This window comes from Rattus norvegicus, chromosome 4 (genome assembly GCF_021556685.1).
Source record: "Rattus norvegicus strain SHRSP/BbbUtx chromosome 4, alternate assembly SHRSP_T2T, whole genome shotgun sequence".
Lineage (NCBI taxonomy): Eukaryota > Metazoa > Chordata > Mammalia > Rodentia > Muridae > Rattus > Rattus norvegicus.
Window position 1 is genome coordinate 124,995,795 of NC_141537.1, and position 23,956 is coordinate 125,019,750.

Sequence of the window (23,956 nt, forward strand, 5' to 3'; positions counted from 1 at the left end):
TGCTGGGATTCTGGAGTTCTGGGGACAAGGAAGGACCCCATACTGCCTTGTGTCTAGGTTACTTGGTATTTTGAAGGGGAAAAAATATCCCTGGCTTCCTGCACCTCAGAGATAACACAGTAGAGGAGAAGTTGGGCAGATTGGTTGGTACAGTGATAGGGACAGACGCAAAGGGTGATCTCACTCTTCCCAATGGCACCCAGGGGAGGAGGAATATCTCCACCTTTTCCCAAGGATGGGCAGGACTTGGAGATGGGGAAAGGCACAAAGCAGAAAGGAGACAGCAGGGACAAAGGTGTGGAGGTGGGAACAGGGTACACAGTGCTCAGGGCTTGCAGCCAGAGTCCTGTCTGTCTTGCCTTTGCTTGGGGACCATGTCCAGCCTGGACATGCCCTCTTCCTACCCTGCTGGACAGCAGCGCTGGCCTACATGTTTGCCTAGCTGCACCCACGGTACAACATGGCCCTCCTGACGTGCTTGCCGGTGGTGGCAGCTCCTCCTGTGTGGGCTGGGTCTGTGTGTGCGTGTTGGGAGGCATGTGCGCCCCTTCTCAGGATGTCCCCCCACTTGCCACTCCCTGGCTTGGCAGCTAAGACCTATGCCGCAGGTTCCTTAGCAGCTGAAAGATGAGCCTGAGGATGAGAAAGCCAAGACACATTCCATTCAGCAAGATTTATGAACACACTCTGTGTTTCTTCCCTCTTTATTCTGCACAAGCTATCAGCCACTCTCCTCCTGCTTCAAGCAAACATCACTCGGGGACTTGGGGGTTCCCCAGTTGCTCCACTCAGGTATGGTAACCCAGACAGGGGAGGAACAGGATTAGGCTGGGATGAAGTTTGGCTTCACTGAAGTCCATAACCCCCCGAGCCTTAGTTTCCCCTCCATGAAAGAGGAAGATGATGACATTTGCCCCAGAAGGCCACTGTGGAGGTCAGGTGCATTAGTCCCTGTGAGCAACTCTGGCAGGGTCTCCTGAGCTACTCAGGCCTAGAAGCTGGGGACAGCACTGACTGTGGCCTCTGCCAGGGCCCCTTGTGTGTTTTATTCTTAAGAAAGTTCCCCATCTGAGCTGGACTGCAGGGAGTGGGGATGGCACAGCCTCAGCTCTGGGGCCTCTCTACAAAGGGAAGCTGGCAGTGAGAGAAGGCCGTAGCTCAGAGCAAGCACCCTGGATTCTGTCTTTGCTGGCTGCATAATTCCATTCAGTGAATCCCTCTGGGGAGAGAGATCTCCTCATCTGTGAAATGGCCATCCCTGTTTTACATGGCAGTGAGTCTGATCAGTTCTTACAGCTTTCTGACCCCCAGAGATCCTCTGTGAGTGGTGGGTCTGGTCATTTAATACTCTGAGGCCTCTTAGCTGTGGGAAACTCTGGGGTCCTTGCTGCCTGCCTCCCTGTGCCTATCTAGCGGTACATCAGATGTCTTTGTGGTGACCTCCATGGCAAGCTTGACTCAAAACTGTCCCTTCCCTATCCCCATTCCTGTCTATGCCACCTCTGGCTGGAAGGGTCTCTTCTCTACCCCCACTTTCTTACCTGGTCCTCGGTCATTCTCATAGATTCAATTCAAATGAATCTATGAGCTGAGAAGCAGCTGGCATTGCAGGACCCGGGCAGATAGCACTAGGATCTGAACCCCAGGGACCCCTCTTCATCTGTGTCTCCACCTGCCTGCCTTGAAGCGGCCACCTTGTCAGAGCCTATGCTGGCCCACTGTGTGGCACAGGGGCATGGCGGAGAATAAGCACTGACCAAGTAAGCTGTGCCTAGTGCTATTACCTGCCAGTTACAGGCAGAAGAGGCAGGGCTGGGTGGAGCTTTGAAGGGTCCTTAGCCCTAGCCCAGAGGCAATTACGGGTTGTGACCTCTGCTGCCTTTTGCCTTAATCTCCCCATTCCCAGTTGCTCATCCCTAGAGTGCCCCAATGTCTGTCCTTGGCCTCTTTTTCACGTACTTATTCCCTCAAGCCACCCGACTGCTCTTTTTGGCTGCTTCAGAGAGCCAGAAGTGGGGGGGGGGGCTAGCCCTGTGAGCCCAGAGGGAGGTCACTAGCTATATCCTAGCCCCCAAAAACTCCAGGACCTTCCTCAAAACACCTGCTCGCCAGGCCACCCACCCCAGGTGCTGGCATCTATCCAGCTGCTCAGCCCAAAGCTTTCCTGATCTCCTGGTATCCTTACCTTCCTCTCTGCCCTCTGTGGGTCTGGCTGCATCTGCTTCCACTCAGTGTACCAGCCACCATCCCTCAGTGGCTAAACTACATCTCCTCCTAGTCTGTTCACCAGCTCCAAGTAGGGTGCCTGCCCTCACTCGTACACCAGGAGCCGTCTATGGTTCCCGTCCTCTCCTTGATGTAACCTCATCCGCTCACATTTTCTTCTCTCCTCTACAGCCACACCTGCCTCTGGGTTGGTCCTGAACCTGCCTGGGCTGTCATATAACTGTTCCTTCTGCCTGGACTGTCAGAGCGACTCCTGCTGTCACCTCTTCACCTTCCTACTCAGATGTCCGTCTTCTGACAGTGCTCCTCGCCCCTGCCTTAAACTTGCTTGCCCTGTCTCCACCTCAGCCCACCTTCCTCCTGCTGTGGTCCCCGTAGTCCCTTCTGAGCAACCTCATTGCATATGCAAGCATCTCCAAGCATCTGCTCCAAGGGCAGGCATTTCTGACTTGTTCACTTACCCATCCCTCTTGCCAAGAGCCCTGCTTGGCACATAGAGGGGTGTGATAAATCTTTGTTGAATGAAGGGATACTTGGATAAGGGGACATCAGCTTCATGCTTCTCCCTGCATGGTGAGTACCTGAGGTCAGAGCCTGGTGCTTCCTGTTTCCTGGTGCCTGGTTGTGCTAGACCCATGTACCTGGAGCCCCTGCAGGCCCTGACAGCTGCCTCAATCTCCACACAGACATCAATGAGTGTGTGACGGACCTGCACACGTGCACCCGGGCCGAGCACTGCGTGAACACGCCAGGCTCCTTCCAATGCTACAAGGCTCTTACCTGTGAGCCAGGATACGTTCTCACAGATGGCGAGTGCACCGGTAAGAAAGTGCTGAACCCCACGTCTGCTCCCTAGGCTAACTGCACCACAGGGATGTGCATCTAGAAAGGCTCTCAGAAAGGTGACGGTGTAGAGACAATGGGAGATAGGAGGCTACCTAGAAAGGTGGGCATAGGGAACAGCAAGCACAGAGGCCCATGGCATGAAGGAAAGATCGTGGCAAAGGCCCCAGGTGTGAGCCTCTGTGCTCCAGTGGTGTGTGTGACTTGACCTTGGGATACAGTCTCATACATTTCTGTCTGCTTCTCACCAATGTGGTGTGATGGGTGATAAGGAGCCAGACTGCCTGGCATTCTGTAGCAATGGAAGCTTGCCTGTGTCTCAGTTTTCTCCTCCATAAAGTGGGGGCCAGTCACAGGATGTACTTCTTGTGTTGCTGTGAGGATGGGGTAAATTTAATTTCTCCATGTGCTTTGAATAGTGACAGGGATCGTGGAGAAGTTTGGGGTGTGTGTAAGTTATGACATTTTTACTCCTGGGACATGGGCCTTCCCAGTGACTCCACTCTGCCACCTTACTGGGATGCAGACCTTTGTGGCTGATGAGGTTACAAGGGTGTGAGGCTGGGAAGTGTGGCAGGGCTGCTGGCTGTGAGGGTGGGGCCTCCTGCCTCCTGTCCCTGATGCCCAGCTTCTGTGTGGCAGACGTGGACGAGTGCGTGACAGGCACGCACAACTGCCAGGCAGGCTTCTCATGCCAGAACACCAAGGGTTCCTTCTACTGCCAGGCCCGGCAGCGCTGCATGGATGGCTTCTTGCAGGATCCCGAGGGCAATTGCGTAGGTAAGCAGGCTGCGCCTGTGGCTCCTCGGGTCCTGCAGGCTTCACAGCCCTGGTGGGTATATCTTGTTGCTCCCTTCTCCCACCCTCAACGTCTCCACCCATTGAGAGGGTATGTGGGGCATGTGCAAAAGGGTAGCTGCTCTGCTCACCTTGGAGCTGTTTCTTTCAGGGACTCAGTTTACCTACTTGTGGGGCCAAACTGGAAGGTTGCAGATCATGTGTTTTGACCCAGCTGACAGAAAGAACTGTCTGGGATACAATGTTACAGAGTTCCCGACTGAAGTGAAACCTACAGTTGCTGGGATACAATGTTACAGGGTTCCTGACTGAACTGAAACCCACAGTTGCCATCACTGTCCAAGACCACTCTGAGACTCTCTAAATTAGCTCCATGCCTCTGTTGAAATAAGTGTGTGACAGATGCTGGCCTCATTGTCCTTGGAACATCTGAAATGTCACTCACTCCTTCCAAACAGCCAGGGCATACCATGTCCCCAGAACACAGGTGGCAGAGGGGACAGTGGCACAGAGAGAGACAGAGCTGGCACCATTTCCTGAGTACCTACTATGCTCCAGGATTCTATGGGGGCAGCCATACCGTCTGCTGAACTGTTTAGTGGGAAGGAGATCAAATAGGTAGCCATGTTCATAAAAACACCAGGAATTCATTTATACTTTGATAAATAATAATAAAACAACAACAACAACAACAATAAAAAACCATGACCAGCCTTGCCTTCCCCTTGCTTTAGCTATTCCATTGGACAGATGTGTAGAGACTATAGTCAATCCAGTGTCTGTGGCTTTTGGGACTGTCAAGTGCCAGGGTTCAGGGGTGATACAGTCTAGGCCTAAAGCCCAGAGCTGGTCAGATGAGCGGAGGAGGGGCAAGCCAGGCTTCCCATTACCTTGTCGCTTCTGCAGACATCAATGAGTGCACATCGTTACTGGAGCCTTGCCGCTCAGGATTCAGCTGCATCAACACGGTGGGCTCCTACACGTGTCAGAGGAACCCACTGGTCTGCAGGCGTGGTTACCATGCTAACGAGGAGGGCTCTGAATGCGTGGGTAAGGTTGGAGCCTCCCTGCATCCTCACAGCCTCCCCATTTCCTCTCTGTCCAAGAGGCCCTATAGAGGGGTCATCTGGACCTCAGGATGTCTTGCTTGCCTACCTCACAGATGTGAATGAGTGTGAGACAGGTGTGCACCGCTGTGGTGAGGGCCAATTGTGTTACAACCTCCCTGGATCCTACCGCTGTGACTGCAAGCCCGGCTTCCAGAGGGATGCATTTGGCAGGACCTGCATTGGTATGGGATACTGGAGTCTGGGATCCCCTGGGAACAAAGAGTCTACCCGCCTGGACCTCTCCAGCTCTCTGGCCTGGACCTCCACAGATGGCTGTCCCCAAGTTACCCCCTCTCCTCTGATTCCATGCTGTAGCCCCCTTACTGCCTTGTCCTCCTGTGCCTCTGCACTCTGCTACATTCCCTGCTGCCTGCCCACTCTGTGCCTGCTGCTCATTGTCTCCCCTGCAGATGTGAATGAATGCTGGATCTCGCCGGGTCGCCTGTGCCAGCACACATGTGAGAACACACCGGGCTCCTACCGCTGCTCCTGTGCTGCTGGCTTCCTTTTGGCTGCAGATGGCAAGCATTGTGAAGGTACTGCCCACCCTGACTTCTGACCCCTGGCTTCTGACCCCATGCACCTAGCTCCCGCTTAGAAGGACAGCCCCTGATTCCTGCTGTGATCATGGGGAGTTAGTTGCCAAGATGGCACAGGGCAACCAGGAGAGCTCAGGAGCTGTGAGGAAACAAGGGCCACATGGTTCCCAAGGATGATACCTCTGGGCAGTAAGGCCCAGAGCAGTCTAATTTTCTGGCTTTTCGGAAACAAGGAATTTCACTATGTATGTAAAATCAGCGGCTGTGTATACATGGTCGATGGCGTAAGCCTTGGAGTACACACTGAGATACACCAAGTGTGGGCACAGGCTGTGGTTCAAGTCTGTGAGGAGCTTGTAGCTGGGGAGGTGACATCACAGTGTTCCCTCAGATGCTAGTTCCCTAGTGCAGCTGGCTCAGGTCCACTAGGGCAGAAAGCTCTGAGGTGGCTCAGTGAGAAGCTGAGCTTCAACCGAGAAAGCAGGACATCTCTGCCCCATTTTCTTAACATAGTCTTCCTTGTTCTCCTGCATGTGGGACCAGTCTGCTGAGACCCCTGTGAGACCCCCAGTCCTTTGATCCTAGGGTGTGTATGTGGGGGGGGGTTGGCTATAGTGTGGGACCAGTCTGCTGATACCTCTGTGGGACCCCCAGTCCTTTGGTCCTAGGGTATGTATGTGGGGGGGTTGGCTATAGTGTGGGACAAGTCTGCTGAGACCTCTGTGGGACCCCCAGTCCTTTGGTCCTAGGGTATGTATGCGGGGGATTGGCTATAGTGTGGGACCAGTCTGCTGAGATCCCTGTGGGACTCCCAGTCTTTTGATCCTAGGGTGTGTATGTGGGGGGGGTTGGCTATAGTGTGGGACAAGTCTGCTGATACCTCTGTGGAACCCCCAGTCCTTCTGTCCTGGGGTATGTGTGTGTGGGGTGTTGGCTATAGCAAGACACTAGGATAGTCACTCAGACCCACTAGTGTCATTATACTGTGGGCATGCCTCATAACCAGATTGGGTGTGGGCAGCTCGGAGCAGACAGGACCTCTGCCTCCCCAGCATTCTGCCTAGGCACCACTCTTAAGTTCACCTCTGTGCTCCCACTGGCTGTGTGTTGGAGACTCAGAGACGAATTTAGCATGGATTCTGCCAGCCAGCCACACATTGACACATGGCTCGTCTTTGTGAATGATATGAAGTTCAAGAGTTAGACACAGTTGGCTGTGGCTTGCCTCCTTTTGCATGCCCCTTGGGTTCTCTGCCTCAGCCACTGATGTTCCTTAAAAACCCTCAGCAAGCTCCCACCTCAGGACCTTTGCACACGTTGTGCCCACCACCTGCAGCCTCCTTTCCTAGATGGCCACGTGGCCCTGTCCCTCCGGTTACATCCTCCCTGACCATTTTACCTAAGGCTTCATCGCACATGCGACTGCTGTGAGACACCCCTTCCCATTGTTCTGAGGTGCTTTCCCCATGCCTCTTGGCGTACTTGGGCATGCTGACCACCTTGTTCGCCAGCCCCTCTCCTCCCCTCTTACAGGTGAAGACATTGTCTGCTTTCTTCATGGCCATTTCCCCAAGTCCAGTCTAATCGGACTGGCTAAGTGGGCAGATGCTCTGAGGAAGCCATGAAACTAGCTCTCATTTTCATCCTGCACCCGCCCCCACCTCAGCACAGTGTCAGCTCTTGGTGGCCCATTTTGTTCCTGGGTGACTCAAGTGTTCCAGGAGTTGTGTATTCCCAACAGGGTAGTGCCAGGCTTTGCCTTGGCTTGTCTTGGGGCCAGAAAATTTGTCCTTGCTGAGTGTCCTGCCTAGCCCCACCTTCCTCAAAGGGTAGCCAAAAGGATCTCCAAATAAAGATTCTTGTGAGTCAGCCTAGTCTGTTATATAGTCTGGGAGGGCTCACTATGATGAGGACACTGTCCCCACAGATGTGAATGAATGCGAGACTCGGCGCTGCAGCCAGGAGTGTGCCAACATCTACGGCTCCTATCAGTGCTACTGCCGCCAGGGCTACCAGTTGGCAGAGGATGGGCACACCTGCACAGGTGAGCCCCTCCCAGGACTCATCCCTTCCCTATATGCCAGGATCCCAGGGAATTTAGTGTGGGGTCTGAGTTCATATCCCAGTCCACGTTTTTCCTGCTGTGGGACCTTGAGTCTCTCCACTCTGACCTCAGGTTCCTTCTCTGCAAAATGAGATGATAACCCTGATCTCAATAGGAGTACATCGCCCAAGTAGGGCTGGCGCCTAAATAGCCCTTGGATGCCACTGTCCCTTAGTGGTGCACAGTCCTGTGAGGCACATTCCAGTTCTACTCCCCATCTTCTATGTGATTTGCTCCTACTACCTCAGGAGCCTTCTTGTCTTCCCTGGTTAACGGTCCCTGGGCTTCCTGGCTGTGCCTGTGGAAGGGTGAGGCTCACCAGCTGCCCCTCTCTGACAGACATCGATGAGTGTGCACAGGGCGCTGGCATTCTCTGTACCTTCCGCTGTGTCAACGTGCCCGGGAGCTACCAGTGTGCATGCCCAGAGCAGGGGTACACTATGATGGCCAACGGAAGGTCCTGCAAGGGTGAGTGACAGCCTCCACTCTGCCAGATACAGTCAGGCAGCTCTGTGTATGCCTCAGGCTTAGAGCTTTAGCACTAAGCCCACAACCCATGTGCTCAAAACAACTGTGTTCAGGGCAATGGTCCCTGTGTCCAGCCTGGGATGAGGAAGGCTATGGATTTCCTGCCACTCAAGCCAGCATAGAATCTTCCAGGCTTGGCCTTGAATCTGCACCCTACCCTGGTGTGAGGAGGCAGGGGACTGTCTATGAACATACTGGAAGGAGAGCCTCAGAGATCTGAGCTGTTGTCTTTAAATCTCTGCCAAACTGACAGGGGCCTATTGGGACAGAAAAGTGTGCTGTCCAGAGGCCCTGGTATAGGGAAGGAGTCCTAGGGAGGCCAACACTAGTCTGGTTCAGGTCGATATTCCCCTGCCACAGCTGTGTAGGTCAGGAAGTGGGGGAGGTGGCTCCTGGCACTGGGGACACAAGCCCTAGCTTCGGTAACTTGTCAGATTTGCTAGAGGTGACATCCCCAGGATGAAACAACAAGATCTGTGACTTTCATTGTTCCTCTGAACTGGATTCTAAGCTATGATTCTAAGGGACCTGGCCAGCCAGCAAGGCAAGGTGGCTGTGAGAGGGGCCTCGATTCCTCCTCAGGAGAGCCTTGGGACTTGGAGCCTGGGTGACCGTATGCAGCAAGCTGGTCTGTGAGTCTTGGTGGGGAGCTCTCCCTGCCCCCATGTGTCTTGAAGGAAAAGTGTTTTGGGCCTGGGTAGGGCAGGTAGGCAGCTCTGCATTCAGGTTGGTGGCTGTGGTGGCTGGCAGTTAGCTCAGCACCCCAGGCTGTGAACTTTATTCTGAGAAGCCAGCAGAGCTCCCTGCTGCTGTGCACCATGAGATGGAGCAGATGTCTCTGTATAGTCGTGAGCTGTGCTCCTAGGCTACACAGCTGCCCAGGACCCAGGCTTCCAGTGTTGGTGGGAGTGGTCCAGCCTGGGTTCCTAGGCCTTGAGGATTCTTCTAACAGCCCTACTCTTCCTTCCCAGACCTGGATGAGTGTGCACTGGGCACCCACAACTGCTCTGAGGCTGAGACCTGTCACAACATCCAGGGTAGTTTCCGCTGTCTGCGCTTCGATTGTCCACCAAACTATGTCCGTGTCTCAGAAACGTGAGTGCCCTCAGCCCTGGTGTGACCCAGGGCCCTGTACTGCCTCTGTGCCACAGGCTGAGGCAGGTGGTCCCTGCCAGGGCACCTCCCCCATAAAGCACTTTGAAAAGAAATAGAGAACTGCCCATGCTATAAAGAGGGCTGTCACCTCAAAGGGAGAAAGTTTGAACTACAGCCAGATATCAATGACCACAGCCCAGGAACATGGATTCAGGCTGACTCAAAAAAAAAAAAAAACAAAACAAAACAAAAAACAAAAAACAAAAAACAGCCTGTTCATGAAAACAGTTTTATGAAGTTTCTAGGGTAACAAAACAAAGGTTTATAAATGAACACACTTGGGGTTGGGGATTTAGCTCAGTGGTAGAGCCCTTGCCTAGGAAGCGCAAGGCCCTGGGTTCGGTCCCCAGCTCCGGGAAAAAACACACACAAAAAAAATAATAAATGAACACACTTTTATTAAAAAAACACTGGTGGACACATGCAGGTTACACAAACTGGGGAAATCTCTTGGGTATTGTTTGGTAACCTTCCGGTTGGTGGAAGCTAGGAGTCTATTTATGCATTCCCAAAGGATTTACCTAATGACAGATGCAGGTCACACACAGAGAGGGGCAGTGGTGTCCATTAAGGGAGCTGACGATAATCTGACTACAGGATCTGTAACATTCCAACTCTCCAGAGTCATAACCAGTTAGTTAATCAGCCTCATAGAATCTTTAACACAGACGTAGTATTTGCTGGGAACTCCACACACACACACACACACACACACACACACACACACACACACACACACACACACACTCACCACACAGCATTACCTACTGTGTAACAAACTCCCAGCATTTGACCCCTTACCATATATGCTCATCACCTCCTGGGGGTTTCTGGGAACCAGCAGCCAGAGCAGCCTCATCAGTGCAGCTTCATGGGACAGCAGCCATGTCTGGGCCTCCTGAGCCCATTATGAAACTGGCCTGCATTTGCGAGGTCTGGCCAGGCGACCAGTCATCAGGTTGTAGACTGACGCCTTAGTGTGACCCCTCGTCCAGCTCACTCCTCAGCCTCTCCAAGGGCTGCCTGGGCTGTGGCCTCCCTAGTGCGGGATACCAGATGTGTGAGCTGGTACTTAAAGGGACTTAACTCAGAAGTGAGAGCAGCCAGCGCTGCAACAGGACACAGGTTGGGTGTGGTTGCCAGCGGCTGCGCTGGGCAGGGGGCTGTGGGGAAGAAGGAAGGGGAAGAAAGGAAGGAACAAATATGGATGAAAAGAGCTGCTGACAGCCTGCCGGGATCTTGTGCCAGGCAGACCAACCACACCCTCACAGGAGACCATCTCACAGCTGTGGGATCTGAGGCCCAGAGGGGTAAAGTGACTTACTCGTGCCTGCTGGATTCCTCTGGGTAGAGCTTACATTTGCTCCACCCCACCCCCGGTCTACTGGTGCCTGAGCCAGCTGCTGGGGTCTGTCCCACATCTGGGGTGGGAAGGAGGGTCCCCAGCCATTGACCAAGCATCCTTCCCTCACAGGAAGTGCGAGCGCACCACGTGCCAGGATATCTCGGAGTGTCAAACCTCACCAGCTCGTATCACGCACTACCAGCTCAATTTCCAGACAGGCCTACTGGTACCTGCCCATATCTTCCGCATCGGCCCTGCTCCCGCCTTTGCTGGGGACACCATCTCACTGACCATCACCAAGGGTAACGAAGAGGGTTACTTTGTCACGCGCAGACTCAACGCCTACACTGGTGTGGTATCCCTGCAGCGGTCTGTTCTGGAGCCACGGGACTTTGCCCTGGACGTAGAGATGAAACTGTGGCGCCAGGGCTCTGTCACCACCTTCCTGGCCAAGATGTACATCTTCTTCACCACTGTTGCCCCGTAAGGTGACATGTCAGGCAATCCCTCCAAGTGGTGGGCGTCTGGGCTGTGGGCAGCCGTGCCACTCCTAAGTGGCTTTTTGCTGTGACTCTGTAACTTAACTTAATCATGCTGACCTGATTGGTCTTGAGTCTCTCCACCTTGGAGGGAGGGAAATGCACCCCAACAGGCACTGAGTACAGGCCAAGGTCTCCTGAGGCGGGATGATGGCTGGCAAACTGGAAACAGCCATAGGGGGCTTCTGAATGCCACTCCTCACCTATGGCTAAAGCTGACACTCCATTCCTGCTTCCACTGTGTTCTTCAATTAAAAAAAATCAGCTGTGCATGGTAGCACAGACCTTTAATCCCAGTACTGGAGAGGCAGAGGTAGGTAGATTTCTGGGAGTTCCGGGCTAACCTGGTCTACACTGGGAGTTCTAACCGGCCAGAGCTATATAGACCCTGTCTCAAAAAGGAAAAAAGAAAAAAAATAATTTTAAAAGTTTTTTTTGCCGTTGTTGTTTAATGATAAGAATAGTGCACATACATTATTAAAAATGATCAAATAGCACGAAAGGTCATTCAGCCTCTTTGTCTCCTTTCTTTCGTAAGACACTGAAGATTAACATCAGTCCTGGAATGTTACAGGGTCCCCAGCCTAACAGATAAGCTCAGAGTGGGAGCCACAGGTCAGCTAGTTGGCCTTTCCTATTATAATTCCTGCCTCTTCTCCTGCCCACACTGGCTCTGCCCTCTGCCTCCTTCTCCCAGATGTGGACTCGAGCTGCTTGTTCACCTTGGGTGTGGTGATGGCAGGTCTGCAGTGGATGTGGGGATACCTGAAGGAGACGTGTTTTCTTTGAGCCTGTGTGAATTTCAGCTCTGTTGGGTTTCAGCTAAGGAGGTAGCTTTAAGAATGTGGGAAACTGAGGCCCTGAGAGCAGAAGGCCTACTGTGAGGGTCAGAGTGGGCATGCTCACATGGCTACCCTCTGTGTCCTCAGAGACAGATTCCTGTGAGCAGTCTGGAACAGTTACGTATGGCAAGCAGCAGCTAGTATATTAACTATGGTAGGAATCTGAGCTGGATCAAGCAGGTCTGTAATCCCAACTACTTGGGAGACTGAGGCAGGAAGATTGAGAGTTAATAGCACTCTGTCCCAAAAAGTTGAAAAAGACAAGGGGTGGGGAACTGAGAGTGTAGCTTAATGGTAGAGGGTTTGGTTGGTATGTGTGAGGTTCAAGGTTCAATTCCCATTACCACCCAGCAAAACCAAATGATGGGGACAGAGTAGACACAGTTGAATGCTTCACACATTGTAGGTGTCTGTGCACACATGTGTCGGTGCCTCCAGCTCTGGATGGGAATAGAGTTTTCTTTCTTACTGTGAGTGATAGGCAGAACCCAAGGAGTGGCCTGCTGGCTATGGTGGCACATAGCCCTCAGTGGCTGGGCATTCCTCAAGACACATTTGCAAACCACATTTGGATGTAATTTCCCCTGGTTTTAAGCTGTGATTGAAACTTTAAAAATAAGCAAGCAAACAAACGAACAAAAGTCAGGCATGAGGGCCAGCAAGATGGCTCAGTGGGTAAAGGGGCCTGCTACTGAGTCTGATAACCTGACTTCAGTTTCCCCAGGTCTCACATGGTGGAATGAGAGAATGGGTTCCCACAGGTTGTTCTCTGACATTCCTCTGCACCACATGTGTTCTGCTACACAACACACAGAAGTGCACGCAAACATGTGCACACACACACACGTACACACACACACACACACTTTCTAAACAAAATTTTTAAAAAACAGCAAGCATTGGAGCTGGAGAGATGACTTTGTAACCCTTTACCATAAGTCGTGGTCTAGTTCACTGCTCTTACAGAGGACCCAGGTTTGGTTACCGGGACCCATGAGGCAGCTTATAAACATCTGTAACTCCAGTCCCAGGGGAACTGAGACCCTGTGGGCCCCAGACACACATGTGGGGCACATGCACACATGCAGGTAGAACATACACATGTAGGAAAGAATAAATAAACCTTAAGGAAACAAAATGGGCACACACGGAGCAAACCCTGCTGTCATAGCTATCATGGAGGGTCATCACCAGTGGCTTTTTCTCTGCCCTCCCTTCTCCTCACTGTCCTCACTTCCCAGGCGTATAGCAGAAGTTGCTTCCTTGCTGCTGGCCTACCCCTTACCCCTCATTTCTCTGGCCTTCAGATTCCCAGAGCTAGCAGTTCTGTTGTTCTGCAGGGCTAGATGGAGCTCCATTGAAGTCATAGGTCACTCTCTGGCTGGGAGCAGTTGCCCCTGTTCCCTCACAGCCTGGGCTATCCTTCCAGATCATGGTTACTTCCCCTGCATCTCCTCCATTAGGCCTCCAGGGTTCCTTTGGAGCTTTGTCTTGGCTACCTCCAGTAGTGTTTCCCATGGGGAACATGCACCCTAGGAACGCTTGACCGCAAGCTGGTCAGCAATTTTCTCAAGTCATGCTTCCAGGCAGTCTCTGTGGCTCCCACTCCACAGCTCCAGTTGCTGAAGCAGTCTCCAGTTTACTGGTCATCCCTCCCTCCCCCATTACATTCCAGGAGATGCAAGATTTCCACCCTTCATAGTGGTTCAAACTGTCTAGTCACCACTGAATTGTTCCCCCGACTCCCATCTGTCAGGTATGACTGAGTCCCCCTGGTCCAGTAGAGCCCCATGAGGACACCTTGCCCTTCATACAGGTTGTGAGGAGACTCTTTTCCAGCCCCTGGTCATATCCTCATAAGTGTGGCTTTGAGTTCTCAGTCATATCTTTATGAAACTGTGTGACCAGTATGACCATGGCTTCAGGAAACTCAGGTCAGACTTCTTATGGTCATCGTAAGGCCTCTAGCTTGGGAGAGGGGGTACTTACATACATACATACATACATACATACATACATACATACATATATATCTTTTATTTATGTAAACAGAAGTGGGGTTGAATTTAGTGTCTTGTTCATGCAAGGCGAGTATTCCACTATTAAGCTATTTCCGTTTTTTTTTTTTTTTTTCTTTTTAAACCTCAGATCAGGCCTTTCTAAGTTGCCTTGATGGGCTTTGAACTTGACATCCTTCTGTCTCAGCCTACTGAGTAACTAGGATTAGATGCCTGTATTACCAGGCCTGACTTAAAAATAATTTTTGATGAACACGTAATATTGTCATGTACATGAGTTGCTCTTTTCAGTGCTGAGAATGGAGAAGCCCTGTACGTGCTGGCCAGTCCTCCTCCTCTGAACTCCATCCCCAGACAACGGAATGGTCATTTAGTTCGTGTGTCTATTGGGTTGTGTACTTGTTACTTTTCTGTTGCTGTGATAAAACATGAGAAATGCAACTTTTAAAAAAAGGAAGGTTTCTTTGGGATTACAGTTCCAGAGAGCAGCAGTTCATCGTGGCGGGAAGTATGGCAGCAAACAGCAAGCAGAATGGCTTGAGCAGCAAGCTGGGAGCCCACATTTTGCACTGTGAGCACAAAGCAGAGACGGGGAACCAGAAAACAGCACCTGTCTTTAAGCTCCTGGCGATACCGCCTCCAGCAAGGCCACACCTCCTAAGTCTGCCCAAACAGCGCCACCAACTGGGGACCAAGTGTTCAAATGCTGAGACTGGCCACCATCTCACTCAAACTACCACAGGAGTTAGGATACAGGGCTGTTACAGTGTATACAACCTTAGGTTTTCATTGTTTCTCTAAGCTCACTACATTCTAACTCTTCTGGCTCCTTTGAGATACTAAATTAGTTACACCCGATTCCCGCATGCTATGCGGGGCACACTAGAAAAATTTCCCCTCAACCACACTGTATCCCTCATTGAATGCTCTTTCTCTGCCTTCCCCAAATCTTGCTCTCAGTTTCTGTGAGATCAACTTTCAAGGGCTCCACTTACGTGACAGATCACACATTGCTCGTCTTCCCATGCCTGACTTGACCGTCCTCTGCATTTGGAGTAAAGTGGAACTGTTTGGGACCCCTCAGTGTTGGGGAGCAGCTGGAACTCAATTGGTTCACTCGTTTCAGAGAACGCTGTACTGTGCCGTCCAGTCTGTCCCCGCTGCACTGATTTAGAAATGTCCCCTATTGGATTATGACCCCTTTGCTCTTCTCTCTCTCACCTTTGAGTTTGTCCACTCTGATGGTGGCCTTCGTTGTGCTCATGGCAGCAGTTTCTCTGGGGGAGGAGGAGGCTCCAAGGGCAAAGCTGTTCTCCTTTGGTGGAAGCAGTTGGAGGCTGGGGGCTTAGCCTACACTGCCCCAAACCCTGTCAGAAGGCTTTGCGTTTCATTTTCATTTCTTCCTGGTTTTTTTTTTCCACTCCATGGAGCCAACTCCTTGGGAACTGGACTAGTCCCTAACTCCACTGGGAATGGTGGTTGGGTGATGCCCACAATAACCTCAGTACTTGGGAGATGAAGGCAGAAGGAATAGGATCAAAGTCATTGTCAGCTAGAGTAAGCTCAAGGCTAGCTTGGCTCTCTTATGCTAAGGAACATTGATGAGAACCATATGCCTGTTTCAGAACTTCACAGACACCTCCCGGGTACCACAGTCTATCCTGCATGAGCTTGGCTGGATCTCCAGCAACTTTGAGGACTGAGAATAAATTACAGGATTTGGGTTTGCCAGGGGTTGTCCTCCAGATTGGACTGAGGCTGTGGGGTCCTGAGAGGCATGACCATGGGCATAGGCTTGTGTGAGGGTTCTTCTTAGAGGACACATAAGCAGGAATGCATGTTGTCTGCAGGTATCTAAGCTCTGACCTGTCCTCGTATAGGACTTCCCTGCAGCTTGCAAATGTGTTTCCTAAAATGGCGGGCTGAGGGGCACAGAGCTAACTTGCTGTTATCCTGTGGTGGGCAGAGGGGTGGTGGTGTTCCTAACACAGATACTTGGGGTGTTTTACCTAAGCCACTCAGATACGCTATTAACCAGGGTTCGTTCCCTGCAGCAGAGGTAGCAGGTGACTCCTGGCTTCATGACATGACATTTAGAGAAGTTTGGAGCAACATGTAAATTATGAGAAAATTTACATGTTTCTAGGCCTTGGACTTCTCTGGAAGCCCCAGACCTCTTTCTCCAGAGTTTCCTAAGTTTCTTGAGAGTTTCTGATTTGGTGCCTCTTAAAGTCTCACTATTTTTGCAGGATAGCCTGGTGCCATTACAAAGCTCTTTGTGCACATACAGAACCGTCCTGATGTGAGCAGGGCAGCCCCTGCTCTGGGGGTGGTGAGTGGAGCTCACAGGAGGTCTGGGGCCTGAAATTGAGGCTGCTGTTTCTGTCCTGAAGAGTTCTAGTGCGCAGGGGAGCAAGAGCGCCCCCTTGTGGCTGAATTCCATTTCAGGCAATCCTCCAAAAATAGCCAAGATGAATTTTGGCCCGTAGGTTTGGGGAAAAGGTGTTTTCAGTGGCATGGGAGGGTTTGAAGCCTCACATTGTGACCTGGAGGGGCTTGGGGGCAGGTTTAGTGTGAACCAAGGACAGAGGTCTGTGAGGACAGTTATAGGTTAAGTGTGTGAGGGAACCCACAGTGCTGGTTTGGAACAAACGAACAGTCCTTACTTAAACCATGTATCTGGACCCATAGTCACCTTTAGGCCTACTTGTCTACTCCACCTAGGGCTAACGGATATCTACATGTGAGAGTCTTCCTGGTAGACAAGCCCTTGTGAAGACACGGGGCTTTCCTGGTCTGTGGACAACACAGTCTGCCTAGTGAATCGAGGAGATGCAGATTCACCAAGGACTCCCAGCAGCCCCATGCTGCAAGCTCTTGCTGGAGGCTCAAGTCTTATGTTACCCACCACAACCTAGTGGAGGGCTCGGCCCCTATTTCCCAGAGATGGGCAGAGTGGGTACTGGCTTTCCAAGGGTCATATAAGGATTCAAATTCTATGAGGGCGGGCAAAGCCAGGAGAATAAGAGAGGCCACAGGCTGGCAGAAAAGTAACTGCAAATGACATAGCTGATAGAGGACTATTGTCCAACGCATACAATGGACTCTTAAAATGTAACAATAGAAAATGACACAATTACAACACGGGCAAAAAGAAAAAGCTGAGCGGACGCTTCAGCAAGCGTGCGTGCAGATGGCTGATATGCATGTGAAAAGACCCTGCTCTGTCATCCGGGAACTGCCAGCGAGACCCAGCTGCCACAGTACCCTCACTGAGATCTCCCCTTCCCTGTCAGTCCTCCTTGATCGACAGCCAACCCAGAACATTAAAGAGAAAGTTCCAGAAACAAGTAATCCAGGAATTGATGGAACGGTAAAAGTACTGGGTAGAAGGAGAGAACTGACTTTACCAGGTTAACCTCCGACCTACACAGGTGGCACACATTTGCGCACAGCACACGTGCACACACACGAAGTAATGATAAGAAGTTGAGACCGCTCAGTGGGTAAGAGCGCTTGCTGCACTTGCCTTTCAGGTGGAGAGAATCTGGAAGTGCTCCCTTCGTTGGAAGAGGAGCTTGGAGTGCTCCTTCAAGTGAAGATGGTCTAGTTCCCAGTACCCACGCAGTAGCTCACAACTCTGCTTCCAGGGGTTTTCTGGCTTCCGTGGGTAGCAGGCACACATGTGGTGTACAGACATATGTGTAAGCAAAACACCCATACCCATGAAATGAAAATTGATTTAAAAAATTTAAAAAATTAAAAGAGGAAATTCATAATTTTCTGGCTTTGACCTCTTCCAGACAGAGTGGCATAATGTCGTTCTTCCACCCTCGGTCATGTTTGGAATGTAGGTTGCCATGACATCCCAGGCAGGTGACATTTGACATCTTGACTGTGGAATCTACTACGTTATCCCAGTCCTGGCATTCAAAGGAATTTTTATTTTTGTCCTTGTTGTTTAATTTCAATTTCCTGTTGTTTTGAGATAGGGTCTCATGTGACTCAGGCTAACCTTGAACTCGCTGGGTAGCTGAGACTGTCTCGACCCTCCTGCCTCCACCTCCCAAGCACTGGGGTTACAGGCATGGCCTCCATACCCAACCAGGGGCCCCTTGTTTCTCTTAGATGGCTCCAGAGGGCAAGGGTAGTGACACCGGGAACCCAGATGTACTGAAGCCAGGAGTATTCCCCTCAGTTTGAAGAGGGGTTAGGAGTGCTCCCCTGTAATGGTTTGATAGGAAACACCCCCATAGGCTCAAACATTTAAACACTAGGTCCCTAGCTGGTGACTCTGTCTAGGGAGGCTTAGATAGTACGGCCTTGTGGGAGGAGCTACACTGTGGAGAGATTTGAGAGCCCACAGCCTTTCCCTGCTTCTACTCTCTCTCTCTCTCTCTCTCTCTCTCTCTCTCTCTCTCTCTCTCTCTCTCTCTCTCTCTCCCCTTTGTACTTGTTCTTGACAATAAGACCACTCAGCTTCCCACTCCTGTCACCATGTCTGTTGAGTGCTGCCATACACACCCTAATAGAATCTTGTCACTCGGAAACCATAAGCCCAAACCCCTCTTCCTTCTATAAGCTGTCTTGGTTATGGTGTTCATCACAGCAACAGAGTAGTGACTGATACAACTCCTCATGGGAAGAGGACCTGGGAGTGCTCTCCTCAAGGGAATAGGAACCAGATGTGCTCCCTTCAGGCAAAGAGAATCCACAAGGGCTCCTTTCACGTGAATGCTTCCGTGTGAGGAAAGAAGCGCTTTCTCCAAATGACCGTGGCGGGAGGGGAGAGAGCAGTCACATCGCTTTTATTACAGCACAGCATAGCATTTGCTCCATGGTGTTGCTACTGCCTTGTACTGCTTCTGCCATACTCTCTAACCATGTTCCATTAATAAAATGAATGCTCACAGACATGCATATAAAACAAAAGCACAAGACCCATGGGGCTCAAGAGCCATGGGACTCAAGAGCCATGGAACCCAGGGTCATCCGCAGTTTTAGGTGCTTAGCGAGGATCTTGGAGTGAGGTCTGAGTGAATTCACCAAGGGAGACTGTCACAGCCCTAAGGAGTATGGCCATACAGGTTGTTGAAGAGTTCAAAGAATGGCTGGGGTTAAAACAACTAGGGATGAGGTGGAGTGGAAAGAAAAGGAGGGAGAAAGTAGAGACCCCAGGTAGAGGCAGAACCTGTGGCCTCTATCACAGGAAGAGTCCAGGGTACTACTGAGCCTCCAGGGCCAAGGGTCTTACACACCCTTACATTTGCCACTGCTGAGGTTATCACAGGGCTATCCAATGCTTGAGAGCTGTAACATTAGTCCTTATAGGAGCTGAGGGGCCCAGTAACTTAGAACAACCTGGGAGCTACACCACCAGAAGGTAGCTGCTTGCTGCCCCAGTTAGCTGAGTGCCAGGGCCTCTGGGGGTTAAAGCGCAAGGTGATGGACTTCCAGCAGGAACCCCTACAGCTCTGAGCTTCCAGCTCCTAAGTCTGTATTCCAGGGCTGTAGCTGCAGCCTCTGGTTCTAACATCTGTCAGTTCAGCTTCCAGCACCTCGGCACTCAAGGACTAGGACTGCTCAAACTGGAAGACTTCTCTTTGTCTTCTCTGACCCATATCTGGGTAGAGAAGAACCCTATTGGCTGATCAGTAACAGCAAGATTCTGGGGACTGCCACAGAGCTTCAACAACATCATTCATCTAGCTTGGAATCTGATATCTCCATGGCTGCGACCTCGCCAGGCCATAGGCAGTGTGTGGTGACACCTGGCGGCCAAGAGAGGAATTGTTAGCAGTTGGTGTAGATAGGGAAAGCGTCGTTCTAATCAGTGTAGGACTGGGCAGTAGCCCAGGAGCACATAAGCAAGGATGTGCGGAGCCCGGATGACGCCTTTTTACCTGATTCCAAACTCTAATGGACATGCTGCCTTCCCTGTCACCCCTGCCACAGGCCAGGAATCCCTGTTGCTTTGGATGTGGTTGCCTGGCTCTTCAGGGGCCCCACGTCCTATTTTCTCTCTGTATATAGAAATTGTACTGGTTTGAGACCTGCTGCTGGAGAGCGCCATAGGGGTTAAGAGGCCCACTGGAGCCCCACCATGACCTTCTTGGTATTCTGATAACTGTAACTTCTATGTAATTGGCATTTTAGAAATGCTAGGTGTGCCTAGCTGCCAGCCCACATGTGCAGACATGGGCACAGGTGTGTACATGCTGGGGGAGAGGCCCTCTGGAAAGGTGACTCCTGTGTGTGACCAGTATAGGGTGCTATAGCATTTGCTGAGAGTTGGTCTGCCCACCCATGTGAGAGCAGGCAGTTCTGACAGCTGTGCTGGGGCAGTGACTGTAAATGGGGCTTGTCCTACACCAGATGTCTGGACACCAGGTGTCTGTGTCTCTCGGTAAACACATGTGATTGTGGGGAGCTTGGTCAGTGACACCCAACCTCCAGCTCTGTGCAGTTTGGTCTTGTGGTTCCCAGGCGCTTGTCCAGCCATTCTCAGGGGTAGGAAGCAATCCAGCTTGGCCTACTTACCTTGCCTGCTCTGAGAGGGACAGGAGGCTGCATGTGATCTTACACCTCGCCTGAATCATCCTCCCTTCCATGCCTGTCTTCACTTTATAAGCCCAGAGAGGTTGCATATTCTCCTTAGAATCACACAGGGTCCCCAGCTAGGGCTGATGAGAGGCTAGGGTGAGGCTGGTCTGTCTGATCCTATCTGCCTAAGCCTGCTGCCTCAGGAGGCGGTTGTCAGGAGCTAGCAGGGCATGCCTTAGCTCCCATGTTCTATGTAAATCTCACCATGGCTCCCCATTGCTTGCAATACAAAGTTCAAGTTTCAGAGCCCACCATCCTGGCTCCACCCTCTTCAGTCTTATAGTCATTACTCCCTGCTGAACCCTGTGTACCAATCACCTTAGCCACTCTTCTTTCCGAGATCCTTGTAGCCTCCTCTTCCAACTCTGTACCTTTTGCTTGGAGAGCCTGGAAACTCCTATTCATCCTGCAACACCCAGCTCTGACCATCCTCCACAGAGTAGGTGCTTCCCCAACTGCCTTCTAGTTGCCTGCTAGTAGCACTTCTCAGGTCATATGCAAATGAGCCTCCCTTCTAAGTCCCCAGCACCCAGCACCAGGCACAGAACAAAGCAGGCACAGATAAATGCTGAGTGAATCAACAGCACAGGCGCGCTCTTGCTGGAATGCAGACTAGCTGGGAGGAAAGTGGTGACTCTTTTTCCACTATTCGGAGTTTGCCAAAAGATCCAGAGCAGGCCAGGGCTGGGGGAAGGGGCAGGTTGATGTAACAGTTGGAATAGCCCAGGTATCCTCTTTCTACCCCTGAAGCACATGCTCCTGGCTTCTCCTTGGCAGGGGTTGCTGATAGCTTCAGCTCTGGTGTCAGGTACGGGGCTCAACCTCTGAGACTGTCTGTGTCCTGGTAGGTTAGTCAGAGTTAGCCTCATCCTTCTTTCTGTCCATTTTATCAGATAGGGAGCTCAAGGCCAGTTCTGCTTGGCTGACACTAAGGTTTCTGTCCTCCCTGTTCTAGGACTTTGACCTTTGAAGCTCAGGAAGGGTGGGGACAGGAAGGGACAGTAGGGCTGTGCTGGCTCCAGGGCTTTGGCATCAGGGTCAGGGTTTATGCCTGAAGTTCCCATCCAGAGCCGAGTCATCAGGTCAACGCCCTTGGGTCAGCTGAGCCATCCCTGTGAGAGGTTGGCAGAGTCGAGAGACGGTAGCTGGGATTGAGGCTTTCTAAGCACCATCCTGCCTCCAAAGGTCAGGCCCAAAGAGAATAAGGATCGTCTTGTCACGGCTTGGGGACAAGAACTCCTGGGAGAAACCCACCAGCACCAAGAAGACAAAGTATGCCATGACCCAGGTCTGGGCCATTCTTTCTGTGGGTCAGGCTGGGAGGCTTCAGCTTTTTCACTGCGAGCAGCACAGTGTTGGTAGCCATATTCTGGCCTGCTCACCCTGCACAATGTAATTTGTGTCCTCTTGGTGAGTCTCCTCCAGACTACATGGCCTTTGTGCAATATCCCACTTGTGCCTCCAGGCATGGGTGCTAGAGATGAAGTTTCTAAATAGGTAGGGGTAAGATGTGGTTCTGCATGGAAGAGAAGAGGGAGTGAGGTGTTGGCCTATGCTGATAGTAAACTGAGTCCCAGTAACTGGCACCAGGTATGGCATAAAGCAGAACATAAACAACCTTGCATACACAGCCCAGGGAAAAGGCGGATCTTTTCCAGCTAGTTAGACAGGTATGTTTGTCAAAATGTTTGGGCTAGGGCCAGAGCAAAATGCAGGGGTGGGCTGGGTGATCATGAAAAGGGTGAGCGAGAAAGATGTGCATAGGATAGTCCAATCTGGAACAGGAGGGAGGAGAGACAGCCTGTTGGCAACTCTGTTGCCTTGGGCTGGAAATATGACTTCTCTTTCACTCTCCCATATCCTATCTATTGGACCCCAGAACATTCTAGAACCTGACCTCCCCTCCCTCTCTGTTCCCAATATTTGCACCACTGGTGAGTCCTGCAAAATGAACTCTTAGGACATTCCAATCTTGATGCCTTCCCTCTGTAAGCTTCTCTATTCCAGACCATCCAACTGAGGGTCATCCTTGTGTACAGTCCTAGCTGCTCTGGCCTGACCACTACCCTGCCTCTCTTGCTGCTAGCCTCCAGGGCCCAGTGTGCACTTCTACTGTGTTTCTGCAGGATGCTTCTGTGGACACAGCCCTTTCTCTGCAGAGTGCCTGGCCACCTGGGCTAACCTACCCCTGTCCACCTTGCGGTTCTGTGGTTCTCTGGAGCCTACCTCTCAGAGTCACTTTCCCTTTGCCTCCACATCACCCTGATGTTCTGTAGGCTAAACTCGCTGCTTGGCCTGTGACCATTTCCTCTGCCCCAGACGTTGCTTCCTGGTGCTCAGAAGGCCTCTTTCCTTTCCTTTCCTCTTTCCCAGAAGGCACCACTTCCCCATGTGTTTTCTCAGGTATGCCCTCGTTGACCACCAGGTCTTTCCATGATAACTCTCCCCACCACCTTGCACTTCACCTTCTTAGAAAGTGTAGTTTGCTCAGAGCTTGTTCCCTTATAGATATTATTCCTGTTCTCAGGAGCTCTAGGAAACAGGGGCTCTAAGAAACGTGATGTGCTTTTGGTGGGAAACCTGGGTGTCTGAGCTAGTAGGGAAGCTTGCAACATGTCCCGATCCTTCCCCAAAACTCAGTTTCCCCACCTGTGTTCTAAGGCTCAGCTCCCCTTTTCACAGCCAGTAGCATCATGTTGGGGGGAACCAAGCCTTTGCTTTATCCTTGAAGAGGGTTACCATGGAAACAGTCTTGGCTCCGGCTTAGGGAGCATCCAGTCCTTTGTTAGATCTGGGCCTGCCTTCAGCTACCCCCTCCTCCGTTGCCTGAGGTCTAGCTGTGAAGAGACCAGTGGCTAAGGCGGGGCCGCGGAGGGAGGGGGCATTATTTTGGCTGTACTCTCCCCCCTCCTGTCCTCCCCAAATTGCTATTTGCGTCACCAGCTCGTGAAGCTCTCGATGACAGGGCAGTGTAGCCGGAAGATCAGGTCCCTGGGCACTTGACCCAGAGGTATTCCCAACCCACGTGACTTTAGGGCCCAGCTCTCCGCCCTTTTCCGTGCCCCGGGCCCTGGCATTTCCCGCGCTCCGCTTTGCTGGGTGGGCGTCGCTGCCTGCTCGCGCCCACAGGGGCAGGATGTGGGACTGGCGGGTGCTCATCGCAGTCAGCGTGGCCACATGTGTACATACCCGGGTCCCTCCTCAGGGTCCATATATACCCAGGACGAGACCGCTGCTCAGGGCGAGTTGGGAGGTCGAGGTGCAGTAGCGCCGGGGACGCCCGGCTCTGACTTTCAGCCTGGCTCGG

General features: G+C 51.8%; 1 protein-coding gene across 2 annotated transcripts in view; it reads left to right on the top strand.

Annotated features, from left to right (window-relative positions):
- Positions 1-11,693, top strand: part of Fbln2 (fibulin 2) — a 59,188-nt gene extending 47,495 nt beyond the window's left edge. For both annotated transcript variants that reach the window (NM_001100490.1, XM_087656210.1), the window contains 9 exon segments: positions 2,913-3,047; positions 3,712-3,849; positions 4,774-4,917; positions 5,030-5,158; positions 5,387-5,512; positions 7,443-7,559; positions 7,959-8,087; positions 9,119-9,242; positions 10,777-11,693. In NM_001100490.1, coding sequence (NP_001093960.1) covers positions 2,913-3,047; positions 3,712-3,849; positions 4,774-4,917; positions 5,030-5,158; positions 5,387-5,512; positions 7,443-7,559; positions 7,959-8,087; positions 9,119-9,242; positions 10,777-11,134 — 1,400 coding nt within the window. In that variant the 3' untranslated portion in view covers positions 11,135-11,693.
- The last annotated feature ends 12,263 nt before the right edge of the window (positions 11,694-23,956 follow it).